Below are 15796 nucleotides of genomic sequence, written 5' to 3'. Positions count from 1 at the left end.
GGTAATTGATTTGTGCTGTTGTGAGTTATCAAGTTTGTAGTGGTTTGCTACAACAACAATAGGTAACTAATACACACTCCCTCAGAAATAGTCTTCATGGTGGTGAACACACTATCTCACTTAGCATTCATTCCACATAAAGCCAAGCTCCACATTACTGAAATGGCAACTTGTTGCCCTACTTCTTCACTGCACATAATGCACATAGGGAGGCAGTTGGAAATGGTGGGGAATGACACTGAAAAGGAACTCAGAGTCTAGATTTTAGATTCTAATCTCAGCTCTGCCTTAGTGTAGGATGGCCTTATGCCTTAGCCTAAGCAACTCCATTTTAAAACTCTAGTTTGAAACCTGAAGTCTCACCAGGCACACCTACAGAGTCCTCTAGTATGGCCCTCAGACACAAACAAGTCACTTCTCTCCAACCTGACGAGCTCACAGTAAAGTCTCTGTCATGTTGTCCTTGCCCAATAAGGGGGAAAGGCAAGGAAATCAGGTTAGGGACCATCAGACCAGATGTTTTAACCCCAGGGCAAATGACGTCACTGAGAAATCCAGTGGCAGCTGATAGTGATGGAAAGGGTGGTCAGAAGCCCCAAAATTTAGTATAAATGTTAGAGCAAATGAACAGATATTCAGCCAGCCGACACTGATGCACACAAGCCTGAGAGCCTGATGAGGACCCAGAATGACATCCCAACTCTTCTCATCTGCCCAATCCTCTGTGTTCTCAGGGCTCTCAAACTCTATAGCAGCCTCTTGACTCTGGTGAGAAAAGGACTTCTCCCTATGACCCTGTCTTCAGTCAGCTGTCAGCTCCACCTCAGGAGAAGCCTGCCTTGGTTCCTGACCTGATCCCCATGGTCTGAGTGAGTGTGCATCTGCTAGATTTAGAGCCTAAGGCTTGAGAATTTTGATCTGACCTTTGAGCTTATCATGCAGAGGAAGTGTCTGTCATGAACCTGTTGTGATTAAGTGTGTTTACAGTGTTTAGAATTAATCTAGAATTGTTTGCTGTGAATTGATTATGTCTACAGCAGTGCCTAGCATTAAGGATTGTCATTTTCTTGATTAAGAACCTATAGAGTGAAATTGTTTTGAGTGATTTGAGTGAATAAAGCATTGAAAAGGGCAGAAGCGTGTGGACATTTTTATTTCTCCCCCCTCAACTGCATAAGTGGCACCTTTTGCCCATAGCGACACTTAGCCAGTCAGTACTTTATGGGCTTTCAGATTTTTCTCCTGTAATGGTAGTGCCTAGCACAAATGTTCTTTGATCCTTTCTACATCTAAAGTCATAAAACTTTAAAATCATAGACATGTAACAATTTGAATATATTTGAAGATATTCTTGTCACTTTTCTCCCACATTTTCTTGTTCCAACACCCCTCATTTCTCATGTAACATAACTTCTGGGCCCTTCCCTCCCTCAGTTGCCCTCCTCTGGGAAAGCTCCATTTCACTTCAAAATTTGGTGCTCAGATCTGCTTTTGATGTCATTCTTGGAGCCATTCTTTCTTCCCTTGCTCTTTGAACACACTCTCTTATAAGATTCCACATAACTATTCCTTGGGAGTGTTTGGATTTGGCTTAGTCTTTTCTTCTTATCTTGTCTTGCCTGGCCTTACCTCTTAAAAGAGAGCACCTATAGTGAACAAATCCATATGTCTTAATTTTTTTTTAAGTCAGAAGGACCAAGTCTATCCAGCATACCTTAAATTAACCATTGTTTCTTGCTTAAATGGTAATTCTTAGACACATGAAAGAGAGTGGTTTAAAACAATTTAGGATCACAAATTTCTCTAAGAAATTCAATGAAAGCTATAGAAAGCTATACACACGTTTTTTTTTTTTTTTGAGTGTACACTATATAAGATTTTCTGCGTCATTTCAAGGCATGCTAACTGACCTGAAGCACTACCCTGTGCATTCTACACTCACAAGGTCATTGTTTAGTGGAAGCTTTTCAAAAATCAGTCTAACACTTTCTTCTTACACTTCATGGAGGTCCTAAAAACGAGACCCACTGGGCCTGGATTGAGTGAACTTCCAGTAAGAATCAGGGCAGGAACGTCTTTAGCCCAAAAAGCAGCTAAGTTCTTAGGTTAAACAAAGAACAGCTTTCAGTGGCCTCCTTCTACAGTAAGAGCTTTGCTTCTTAGGACCTTTCTCTGCAGGATAAATCCTGTTCTTTAGATGCTTGGCCCCTTAGATTAAAGCCATCTGACTGCCTAAGACTTCTCTCAATCACATGATGCTACTGGACAGAGGCTGACACTTCTGTGTCCTCCCAACCACCCCATGCTATCCCCAAACACTGCCCAGCTGTGAAAACACCCTGGTCTGACTTGTGCTTTTGTTTTTTGACACTTGTCCAAGCCTTCCTGGGTGAGGTTTGAGGCACATGAGCTTTGTCCACTGTCCCTCCCTTGCAACCTCCCACCCTCTCTGAAAATGAAAGGCTTCATGTCTTAAAAATAATAACACTCCTTTGGTCATAGTGAGCAGATTTGCAGAGGGGTAAACAAAAACATACTGCTGATAGGAAGAATTCCTTTGGAGGAAAAAAAAACCATAACAAAATCTAGGACATTCAGGCATCCTAACATCAGGGATTCACAGAAAAGGAATCACTTTCTAAGCTGAAGAACTGGAGTTTGCTCTCTGGTATTCCATGTTTACCCAGAACAGCCGTCTGTGGATAGTCTCCAAGAACTTGATTTCTCTAGTTTAAATTCCTCCATAGGACATGGAGATTATCTGAGCATAGACTTCTGCCAAAAACATGAAGAAAGTTCCCTTATGAAAGAGAGAGATGACTTTCTATTTCAAGTAGTAGCCTATTTATATATTTAGTGAGTACAGATGTTTAGAAAGACAATAACCAAACCCAGTTGTAGGCAAAAATGTGTGGCTGAAGCAAGGGTACCCCTCCCCGCAAAATGAGAAGGATCACAAATTTAGGCCATTCCTATAGCTTCTTCATAGTACACTCATTAAAAATCTTAAATTCATTTTGAAAGGGAATTTTATATCACTACTGAAAACCCAGGACCACTTGCTACAAAGAGAAGATAACCACAAAATAAATACAATATAAACAAATAATACTAAATGTTAGATATTATTACCTTTCTCGGTGGAATGATAAATAGGATAGACAAGATTCATCACTAAATTAAGACTTCCTTCCTAACTAATCAGGATTGATTGAGTGATTAGTGGTCTTGATGCCTAATGTTAAAGATGTGGCCATTTCCACCTCATAAATATCATAAATATCACCAGTGGCATGAATTCCACTTTCTGAGCAATGCATATTTAGTCCAGAAATGTCCTGCCTAACTGAAAACCAAAGTATATTTTTTCATTGACTCCTCCTGAGATAATATCCTAAGAAATTAGAACTCTAGGGATTGGGTCTAGACTTGTCTATTATGAGCATTTCAGATTAGGAAGCTTCCAGAAGTGGTAACCCCCAATAGATACATCATAAGACATTGTCTCCAGAGACTTCCTTATATAAGGTCCAGCTCTTTGCCCCTGACTACCACCCTTTCTCACCTATTGAGAGAGAGAGAGAGAGAGAGAGAGAAAGAGAGAGAGAGAGATAATATGACCCAGTCTAAGCACCCAGCATCCTCTAATTGCCTTGACCTTCTGCTACACAGCCCCTGTAAATATGCCACACAAAGAATTTTCAATACATTTCTCTTCCACCATCCAAATCTAGCTACTTTATCTCTCATTGATTAGATCCTGCTAAATCATTCAATGAACACAAAGGTTATCAGCCAATCATGTTAAAAAGATTTTGTTTAGTACTATTTGGAGAAGGCAAGTATAAAATTCCTTCCCTTAATACTAATAGCTACTCTTGAGAATTTACTATGTACCATGATTTGTGCTAAAATGCTTTCCACACATTTCCTTATTTAGTTTTGTAGCTCTCTTATTTGGTTTAACACCTTCATAGCAGACATTTAATAACCCTGTGTTCTATACACATAGAGATACAGAGATAATTTGCTTTAAGGTCACATGGCCAGAATATGATGCAGTTGGAATAGAAATCTGGGTCTGTACATGTTTATAACTTTGTAGTAATCTGATAAATCAATCTGTGATTAGATATTGAAGACTTCCTACATAATGCAAGAGCTCCATTATCATAGCAGCAATATATTAACCACAGTGTATGTTGAGAAATTGAGGCAGGACAGCAATATCTCTGCAATTAAATCACACAGGTTATACCTACTCTGCTTATGTTTGGACCCAACCAGTTTTTAGTAGTAAGTCACTAAAATATATACTATTTTAGTGACTTACTACTAAAAACTAAATTGGAATCACTGAACATGGTGCTTATTAAAACCAACCAGAGGACATTAAAGTAGAGTTACTAAACAATAAATACAGGCAGAAAATTCTGACTGTGACTATGTTCTAAATTGCTATGAACTTAAACACATGTATCATTACTCCTAATCACCTGTTCCAACATTAAACCATATCAAATAGATAATTACTTAGAATTAATTGAATCTCTGTTAAATCCATAGAAAGGACATTCACAATAATCCATTATTTTGTAACAGATAAGGCAAAATAAAAAAAATCACTGAAAGTGCACTTAGATATTCTGTAAAAAATAATTAGGAATGAGAAAAATGTGGGACATTGCAACATAAATTGAAGGTCCACTTTTATTTACTCATCGTGTGCACAAATCATCTCTTGAATTGCTCTACTTCTGGGCATCCAGGAATCACTCAGTTTAATGTGCATCAGAGAAGGCAGTAGCATGAGAATATGGATGTCAATAAGAACTGGTCTAAAACTAGTACAAGTAACTGAAGTGCTCTAAGGATAAAGCTTGAATAAAGCATGGATGATGTGGTTATGTACATGTTTCACACACTGCTCATCTTGGGAACTGTGGGCATATTTAGCTAATCCCAACATGTTCTAGGCAGAGCTGAAAGGACGTTCATCTAATATTTGCATAATGAGCTATTTTACTGACACTGAGTCTGTAGCTCTTTAAAACAAAATTTGGAGTGAATCCAATAATACAATGTTCATTAAAACAAAGGAAACATGCCTGTCAAAGTTTTGATGTTTAATATTTATTATTAGTTATAAGCCTATTTATGTCATTCAAATCAAGTACAAGGAAACACATCATGTCATCATATCCCTTGACATTTTTTTTCACAGTTAAAATGAGGTATTTTGGCTTTACAATGTTCTAGGTTGAATTACACAGTTTAATCAAGGTAACAAGAAGAGATATATTTGAACAATTATTTCCTAGAGGGGAAAAAAGCCAAGTGAATGTGTACAAATAAGATAATTAAGCCATAAAACACATTTTAGAGTATCAAGGAGCATATATGCAAAATTTTAATCCTAAAGCCTTAAAATTGGTACAATTTATTATTATTTTTAACTTAACAAACATGCACTGTAGTGTAAAACAAGTAATAGAGGAGAAAATATAATATCTATTAGAGCATTTATCAGATCCATAAATTATCTGAATTGATCAAGACTTATTTTCACTATGACAATTTCGGTATTTTTAATTGCTGATCAGTGAGGTTAAGTATTATAGTTGGCATATACACAATACAAATAATGCATACACAATCTATGTTTAACACTTACTAATACTGGGTTGTAAATTAGTAAGTATAATAGCAGCAAGGTAATATTTCTAGAATAGGTTCTAAGATTTATCATGTTGGTACTACAGATTCATAACTGAAGTGTTATTAGTGCTATAAACTAATAACAATGTAAAATTTCAAATGTACAGAACTACCAAAGATCTATATTTGCCTTTTCAAAGTGCTGTGCTTTTTATTAAGCTTAAAGCTTGTGAGCAAGCCTGTGCTATTTGAACAAAGTGTTGGTCCCAAGTTCTGGACTGAAATCAAGTATCATTCTAATGATTGGGTAGGGCTGGGGGACAGAATTATGCACTGAAAACAATTAAGAAGAAAAACCTCACTGTGATAGAGTGTGCTGGTCATCACTGTACGTATGTATGTGCTTTTTCCAGCATCCTGTAATGAAGAGTGATTGGCAGGTGATGGAGGATGCCCAGAAGACAAGAGGACAAAGTGGTATTCTATGAAGAAGAGAGGAAAGTATCACACAGAAAAGTACCTCTAGCCTGCTGATGAAATTGCTTCAACAGACTGTGGAATTGAACTACCAGAAAAGGGAAGGGAAATATTTTATCTAAATCATTTGATTTAGAAATGAGTTTGAAAAGTCCTAAGTAGAACAAGTTTTGTTGAAGATGCTAAAACACTATATCTAAAGCAGGATAGCATTATCTCAAGAGTATTTTTTACAATATCTAAGACTGTGGTATTTTAAGAAAGTCAATAGCATTTTGCAGTGTGTACTTCCAAGCTAGGGCTAGTTCAGAAATACAGTGCTGTTGGTGTGCTGTTTCTAGCAGGAAGCTGGGAATCCAAAGGTTAAGGAGGTAAGGTGTCTCTTGGGGGCAGTAAAGAGCTGATCAGAATCTTCTGGTATTAAGGGTAAAGTTTCCAGGTAAACCTCTTATCATTTAATCACTGCACTCCTGTGTTTCCCAGGGCAATATTTTTGAATGACAAGCTATGGTGGCAAACATCGGGATCCAGCCTGCAACACAGGATCAAAATATACTGGAAAGTGAGTGGAATTTCAATGGGCAACCATATTCTTCTGTGCCATATCAAATTTCCTCTTGGCCTAACAAGACTATTTAGCATATATGGAGAAAGCCCACCTCTCAGAAACCCATAAGCATGTTGGAAGTTTTTTGAGCCCTACATATTTCATTACACATAATACAGAAGGTGCCATTCCCGGTCAAGTTCTGTCAACCTACACCACACTTTTTTAGGAAGTGAGCCCACGTTGGATTCTCTATACACATGCATAGAAAGAAGAATTACCACAACTGTACATCCCCTGAGTATAAGGCATTTAATCTAAACATAGGGATCTTATATTTTCAGGAACCAGTCACCAAGGTTTTCCAAACACTCATCACTAGGTAGCAGACTGCATCTTTATTACAGATGAAAGAACTAGGGACAATTTTGCACAGGGTTGCTTGCTCAGCTAAGGGAGTGGAGTCTTGTGGCAGTGTCCCATTCATTAGCCAATTCTGTTTCCCAGAACCTAACAGGCAATGAAGAACACTGCAAAACTTCCCCTCTGGCAGGAATGCAATCTGCAATATCCTGATTTTGTGTAAGCCCTTTTTCTTCCTAAGAAAGGTGCTCTATTACATTGTCCTCTTGGACAGAAACATAATTTTTTATGTAAATATGAGGTCATGCAAGAAGAAACTATAAAATAGTTAAGATATATCATCACCTGGGCTCAGATCTTGTGCTTTTCTTTGCATTTATTTAAAACTTGTATTTGAACTGTGGCTTAACCTCAAAAATTCAGGGCTCTGGACTCAGCACTAAGGAAAATGACTAAACAGTTATTATTGAGTCAAATGCAGCAGATATAAAAAAATCTTGCATGACCCTCTTTCATCTGCCATTAATAAAAAACTTTAATCCTCAATAACTTAGCATTTTATTCCATCAGTCCTATCTTGACCTCTCTCTCCAGTCTTCAGAATATCTTCTCTTTCCATGACACCACATGGTACCTCTAATAAGCTGAAAGTCCAAGCCTTTAAAACATTATTTTCACTGATTTGAAATCTGTGATGGTCCCTTTGCCACAAAATCATGGAAATGTGATGGTGTTGGAATGGTTGATGGAGCTCATGAAAAAAACAGTTATATTTCTGAGTAAACAGGACACCAAATTCTGTGAGATTAATTCCTCATTGGCTTAATCAAGTAGCTGTTTAGCTGATCTTGAAGTTAAGTCTGGGCAAGTGTGAGAGTCTTTGTTTGATCTTGTTTTGATCACTCAGAACTTGTTGGAACAAGTGATGGGGATGGATCACCATTTTTATGGTTGCGGAATAAGTCATTGACCTAAAGTCTACTTTCTCTCTGTGCCATGTGCCGGAGTTCTCCTGTGTAACCTCATGATCAAGGAACAGAATGCACACATTTTTTTTTTTTTTTGCAATAAAGTGTGCCTTTTTCTGGGGGCAGAGATTTGAGTATTTAAGAAAAAATCCTCCTTCCTCCCAGAACTCTAGTGCAGATTTGCAAAATTCAAGCAAGGCTGGCAACCCAGAGCAGCATGGAGGAGCAAAAGCCAGCATGGGCTCATGCAGAGCTAGGCTTTGTACATGAAATCTTAGGATTTTTCTGTTCTTCTATGTCGTGCTCCATGATTTTTCTCTTAGCATGCAAACACCAAGATGCATTTAAATGTCACAATTCAAGAGAAGTGCAACTATATATTTAAAGATGAAGAAAGAACATCAAGTAAACATTTTACTGGACAGTCAGCAGCCATTGGGTGTTGCTCACCTCCTGTGCAGATACCTGTTAAAACACCTGGCCTCATAGCACCAAGCACCTGGACAAAGCTGAGGCTCAAATAAAACAGAGCAGAATAATTCTCCTCTTGCCTCCTTATCTCTTTGTCAAGTACCACAAGGTTAGGAGAGGAAAAATGATCTGGTCCTTAGCAAATGACCAAGAATTAAAAACCAAACCAAAATGGAGCAATAAAAACAAAAATAAAACCCGGAGGTTAAGCTAGGGATTTCAGAGCCAGTCATTAGACTTCAACAGCAGAACTGAGGGAAAATTTAGAAAGTGAGGACACCCACCTTCTTAGGCCCTACAGAATTTGACAATACTATCCTAGAAACCTCTTCAGGGAAGAGTTCAAATACAAGAACAGGGAAAGTTAAACCAGATTTTCCCATAGGCATTCCTGTTGTGTTCTTCTTGAGCTGAGGATGCAAAAGGTCAGGGCTTAAGCTGCTTTACAGAAAGTGAAGGCTGGAAGACCAGTAGATGGGGGGACGTAGGTGCTGTTGGTAGCTCACCTAAGATATCCCCCAATACAGGCAATGTGCAAAAAATCTGTGAAATCAAAGGACAGAAATGGGAAACTGCTGGAAGAAGAGTCCAGCAATCTTTATAAATGCCCACATCCATTCCGGATTCCAGGTTTATATTTTCTCTTTAAAAATCCAAAAACTGACACTTCCTTAGGGATCCCATCAATATAACAGGGCTGAGGGACATCAAAATGAGTGCATCCTGAGGCCCAGTTTTATTTCTGGCTTCTTTCTTTCCAGCTTTCTGCTGGAGGGTCTACTCAAGGATTGAGAGTTCTTCATGACCCATTCCATCTTCTGTCCCTGTGTGTGGTTCGACAGTTGTTCTTGGATCTGGATCACATCTACACATCCACATTGTCCTCAGCAGGTTTAGGGGAGCCAGGACACCTGCCGCAGAATCCAAGTTCACTCACAGACCTGAGAGGCACAGTCCTGGTAAGGGGAGGAAGGCTGTGGCAGCGTCTGTTCTGGGCAAGGAAAGGTCAGTTATCTCCTGTGTGAGTGCTCTTGAGGTCAGAAGCACTGCAGATACTTACTCTATAAATAAATAATGAATGAATAAATAAATAAATAAACCAAAACACAAGAGGGCTCTTTATAGATAAGCACCTCTTATCAGTTAAAAAAAAAAATCCCCTCTTGAGTTTCAAAGCCCTCATGCAGTAGTGATAAGTAGGCTCAGAACAACCTGCAGAAAGTAGAGCAATCAGACAAGCACTGGAAAAGTCCCAACACTGGGTATTTCTCACTTGATGACACACAAGTCATCCTAAAGGTCCTCGAGGTAGTCTTGTTTTCCAGGAGTTTTAGAATGGCTCCAAACCCACTTGGAGCTTCCTCCTTTAATGCCATTGTACTCTCCCATGCATCCTGCGTCAGCCTCCATGGTGTCATGGACAAAGTGCCTTCTACTTGGCACTGTATGCCACTGTGCAGGTCTCAGTCATAAGCAGACAACAATGAAATGCAATTCCAAGGTCTGGCTTGAAGACCCCAATCCAAAGAGGACTTTGCCAAAATGATGCAGGTGTTCACTCGGCAGTTATTTTAGAAAACTACTAGAGAAAACCAAAGAAAGATGGCATGCAGCAAACATGCATGTCTATCTCTTGGTGGGCCCTGTACCAAAAAGATCTCCCATCGTTGTTCCCTCCCTTTTAAGAAGGGCCCCCCCATATACTAGAAAGGAATTAATGCTTTAAAACTAGAAAACATTTCTGATATCAAGGGCAGTATGCACTGTTTAACTGAAGAATTCAGGTGACCAGTTACCAACACAAGGTATGCATAAACAGCATGTAGATGAGACACCTTGGTGACAAACAGGTCTTATTCCCTCAGGGAAGTAGTAGAGACATTCGACAACCCTGGAGAGAACTGATGCTTGGCTTCCTGTCCTCCCAGAACAGAACCTCAAGTTGAAGTTAGAGCCAGCCACAGGGTAGTCCAAACCTGCAATGAGTCATCCTTTGGACCAGGAACACCTTTCTGGCTTAGCCTTCTCACTGGCTCAAACACAAGACCCTGGAAGCCAATAGAGAACTGGATCAATTGAGGGATACTCCATATTCCAATGGACTGGAGACCCTATTTCCATATTCCATTCACTACCTCAAGTCACTGTGGAGATTCTGACCTTGAGCACATGAAACATGCTTTCTTCCCTTAGACTTAAGCTTTTTAAAAGTCTCATTTGGGAAAAATGCAACTGAAGGCCCTGTAATGTTATCCCAATGGCCCTGTGAGGAAGGAAAAGAAAAAAAGAAGCCCTCTTCCTCTTTTCACTACCACTGCCCAGGGGCCACCCCAACAGGAAATTCTTCAAAGAATTCTACCCTGGATCAACAACTTCAACCCTAGGTTAAATAAACAAATCAGCATTTAGCCAAAGCTCTGTCCTCCTGCAGAAGGTCGTTCAACTCAATGACGGTTGTGGCAAAGTCCACCAGGTCCACGAAGTCAGACGTGATGATGTTGACACCCATGGCACCAGGCTTCTGAGTTTTCACCCAATCCAGGATGGCGGGAAGATTCCTACACAGAGGAAAGTGTTGGGAGAAGAGAGGAAAGACCGGAGAGTTTAGAAGGACTTCTCCAGAAAAGGAAACACAACATTTCCATCAATATAACAAAAGTATGTTAATAAAGCACAAGCCCCCAGGGCTAAGTCCATTTAAGCTTATATCTCCAGCAAGGATGAAGTTGTCTCTAATCCATCAGAAAATTAAATTTTCCAGGGTTTCTTTAATAGAAGAGGAGATTATTTGTCCCAAGCTTCAAAGGGATACCCATGTCAACAGGACCTTGAAACATTAAGCTCAAGAGTCTAATTATTGCTGGGTTCTTTGATTTTTTTTATTATAACAAAAACTTCAAACATATGCAACATTGAAAAAATTTTACAGAAAGTAAATATATCCACCACCCATAATTTACCACTAAAATTTTTCTATATTTGCCTGCCACCTATCTATTCATCAACCAATACTATCCTTCCATCAATCCAGCTGTTTTTCACATAGTTGAATGCAAACATTTATACACATCCCCTAAATGCTTCAGCAAAAATATGATTAAATAGGAGTCTCCATGTGTTTCCAGTTTTCTTGAAATAAAGATTACATTCAATAAAATGTGCACATCTTTAAGTGTGCACTTACTGAGTTTTGACAACCATATATAAATGACCCAAACTCATAACTATATAGAGCATTACCAACACTCCAGAAAGTTCTCACATGCCGTTTCCCAGTCAATTCCTGCTCCATTCCCTCAGAGGCAACAACTTGTATTGATTTTTTTTCCATGATAGATGATATTTACCTATTCTAAAGTTCATGTTGACAATACAATGTGTATTCTTTTGTATGAGCCTTCTTTTATTCAGTATAATGGTATTCAAACTCATCCATGGCATTGCATGGATCTGTATTTTTTTATTTTTGTGGGTTTTTTTTTTTTTTTTTTTTGCACCAGGGATTGAACTCAGGACACTCAACCACTGAGCCACATCCACATCCCCAGCCCTATTCTGTATTTTATTCAGAGACAGGGTCTCACTAAGTTGCTTAGCACCTCACTGTTGCTGAGGCTGACTTTGAACTCACGATCCTCCTGCCTCAGCCTCCTGAGCTGCTGGGATTACAGGCATTCGCCACCATGCGTGGAGGGATCTGTATTTTTTATTTCTTAAATACTGCATACTATTTCACAGAATGAACATAACACAGTTTGTCCATTTTTCTATTGATGAATACACGAGCTGTTTCCAATTTTTAGTTGTTATGAATAAAACTGTTATGGGAATTCTTCTACAAGGCTTTTTATGGACATTTGTTTTCATTTCTCTCAGCTAAATACCAAGGCATGGGATTACTGTATTATAAGGCTGGTTTACATTTAGCATTATGAGAAACTATAAGACTTGTTCCTAAGAGATTGTGCATGTGGATGCTGCCTCACATCCTTCCTCAAATTTGGTGCTATCTTTTTATTTTAGTCATTCTAGTGAATATGTAGTGACATCTCACAGTGTTATAATTCGCATCTTTCTGATGAATAATGGTGTTGAGCAGTTTGTCATGTGCTTATTGACCATTCATGAAGTAGCTATTCGATTCTTTTACTAACATTTTTCACTTTTTGAACATGTTCAGCTACTGATATTACTTATATGTCCTAGGTTCTAGTCTGTTAGATTATTTTTATTATCAACAAAGTATCTTTACTTAAAATGCTTTCAACCAATCTTTATTATATTTCATTCTTTTTTTTTTGCTTTTTTAAAAAATTTATATATGACAGCAGAATGCATTATAATTCTTATTACACATATAGAGCACAACTTTTCATATCTCTAGTTGTATACACAGTATATTCACACCAATTCGTATCTTCATACATGTACTTTGGATAATAATGTAAATCACATTCCACCATCATTTATAACCCCATGCCCCCTGCCTTCTCCTCCAACCCCTCTGTCCTATCTAGAGTTTGTCTATTCCTCCCATGCTCTCTCTCCCTATCTCACTATGAATCAGCCTCCTTGTATCAAAGAAAACCTTCAGCATTTGTTTTGGGGGGATCGGCTAATTTCACTTAGCATTATCTTCTCTAACTCCATCCATTTGCCTGCACATGACATGACTTTATTCTCTTTTATTGTTGAGTAATATTCCATTGCCACTTTTTTTTTTTTATCCATTCGTCTATTGAAGGGCATCTAGGTTGGTTCCACAGTTTAACTATTGTGAATGTGCTACTATAAATAGGAGTCTCCATGTGTTTCCAGTTTTCAGAGGAAAGTGCTGGGAGAAGAGAGGATGTGACTGTGTCTCTGTAGTATGCTGTTTTTAAGCCTTTTGGGTATAGATTGAGGAGAGGGATAGCTGGGTCAAATGGTGATTCCATTCCCAATTTTCCAAGAAATCTCCATGCTTTCCATATTGGCTGCACCAATTTTCAGTCTTACCAGCAACGTATGAGTGTACCTTTTTCCCCACATCCTCACCAACATAATAAAAAATGTTGATAATAAAAAATGTTGCTTGTCTTCATAATAACTGCCATTCTGACTGGAGTGAGATGAAATCTTAGAGTAGTTTTTATTTGCATTTCTCTAATTGCTAGTGATGATAAACATTATTTCATATATTTGTTTATTTTCTCCCATCCTGTAGCTTGCTTTTGTCTCAATGACACATTTGGATGAGTGGAATTCCTTAATTTTGATAGACTCAAACTTACCAATTTGTTCTTTTATAATTTCTGAGATCTAAGAAATCTTCACTTACTCCTCATTCAAAAAGATATCTTATGTTTTCTTCTAAAAGCTTTATGAGTTCAGGTCTAAGGTCCATCTCAGGTTAATTTTTGTGTATAGCATAAAGTAGGAGTCAAAGTTCACTTTTTCCACACAGATAGACAGTTATCCTGTCACTACATGTGGCTTCCTGATAGACTGATATCTAATCAGTTGCCTCATGAACAGTCTGCTGGTGCCATTTTCGAGACCGAAGGCTTCCTATATTTTTGCCCAGAGCTCAGTTTAGTAACATTTAAAACAAGATTCAGTGTGATGGTTTCTACATTAGTAGTGAATGTGAACTACCATGGGCACTATAGAGGAGAAAGCCGTAAAGTGCACTCGTAATTTTTCATCATGATAAAAACAGCTCACTAAATCCTCAATGGGTTGACAATGACTAGAGGGAGATAGAAACTGGTGCGTACCTTTGGTGAAGGGACCGGAATTTTTTTAGGAAGATTTGCTTTAGGTCAAAAATTGAGAATAAGTGAAGTATTATATTAACTCATCTCTTTCTCTTCTTTTGGTCACACTCTTTGGTTGTCAATTTTTCCCTTCTGTTTCTTTCAGAATACATCTAAAGCCACCCTCCCTCCTTTAGGAATACATCTAACTTCTCAGTCTTCTAGAAAGACAATGTTATTACAGCCTTGGTAGATTTTTTTTCCCCTTCCCCTCTTGCTTTTCCTCTTACCATGATGCCTATAATCAGTCCTGGATCTCTTCTCTTAATCAGTGGACTCTACTATCAACTCAAATCAATTTACATTTTATATTTTGTAGCAGATTATGACTTAATAGACTACCCTCTCAAGAATGCTCCCAGTTTTAGCTGGGATTCTTGAGAACTTAATAATCTCAATATGACCTTAACTTGTTGAATTTTGCTGTCCCTCAGCTTCTTCCTTGTAAAGCAGTGGTAATAATGCTCTCAGACAGATTTGAGGGTAGAGATTAAGTAAAATAATATATATATATAAAGTGTTTAGTGCAGTACCTGGGATACATTAAGTAGCATGTAAGAAACTGGCAAAAGAAAAAGAATCATGAATAAAAGAGTATAAGGTAGAGATATTTGGGAGCTGGAAATAAAAAAAAAAAAAAGCCTTCAAAAAGTCATCTTTTTTTTTTAGGCAACAAAATGTTATGATCTGAGTGTTAGGGGCTACAAATACTGACATATTTTGGAGACAGAGTTCACAAATATCTAGTGGCCCACGTGAAAAACCTGCTAGTACTCATGATAAGAGGCATTCAGACTTCTTTTCAAAACAAAAGAACAAAACAAAACAAAACAAAAACAAAACAAAAAGAATCCCTAGTCTGTTAAAGTATGAGGTGCAAGTGCCATCTGCTGGCTGTCTTGGGAATGAACAGAATTGAAGGCCTGGATGCAACCCCAGCCAATAGCAGCCAGAGCCAAACCTTGAGGGATCCCTGTTAGTCTGAGCAGAGAAATGTGGGGAGGGTGTGAATCTGGTCTCCAGGAAAAAAGAGCTCTGCGTCCATTGCGGGTCAGTCTTCCCTAAGGCACCCATAAAATAACTGGGATTATGTGTAGAGAAAAGGACATGTAGAATCCACTGGAAAGAGGAGCCACTTTATTTCCTTAACTCCTGGCACTTCCCAGGATGAGAGACCCATGAACAAGGCTGACAGATATTGCTGACAGCCCCTCAGGCTACAATCCCCTCAGGATGCAAAACAGTAAGCTAAAAACTTCCCCTTGGCTTTGGGGCTCACTCTAGGACAAGGCTGGTTCCCACTGCCTTCCTGGGTTTTTTTACAACCAGGGATGGCATACCTATTCTATGCCAGGCACTGTGGTAGGCATTTCCAGGTTAGGATAATAATCTTGTGGGGTTCTATTAATCCCTTTTAAATGGTGAGAAAAACCACAGCCCAGAGAACTTGTCCAAGGCCACACTATTGCCAAGGGACGGCATGAGTTTGCTAAGGTTTCCCTAATAAAATCTAT

The 15796-nt window shown here is 38.6% G+C and overlaps 1 protein-coding gene across 1 annotated transcript in view; it reads right to left on the bottom strand.

Moving 5' to 3' along the window:
- Positions 1-5268: 5268 nt before the first annotated feature.
- The window catches only part of PLCXD2 (phosphatidylinositol specific phospholipase C X domain containing 2), a 46593-nt gene continuing 36065 nt past the window's right edge, over positions 5269-15796 (bottom strand). Inside the window, exon 5 of the mRNA XM_081302124.1 lies at positions 5269-11042. Coding sequence (XP_081158250.1) covers positions 10883-11042 — 160 coding nt within the window. The 3' untranslated portion in view covers positions 5269-10882. The remainder of the gene's footprint in view (positions 11043-15796) is intronic.

Source organism: Spermophilus citellus (assembly GCF_964194105.1).
Source record: "Spermophilus citellus genome assembly, chromosome: 7".
Lineage (NCBI taxonomy): Eukaryota > Metazoa > Chordata > Mammalia > Rodentia > Sciuridae > Spermophilus > Spermophilus citellus.
The sequence above is the reverse complement of the archived record's forward strand: the minus strand, read 5'-3'. Positions and strand labels throughout refer to the sequence as shown.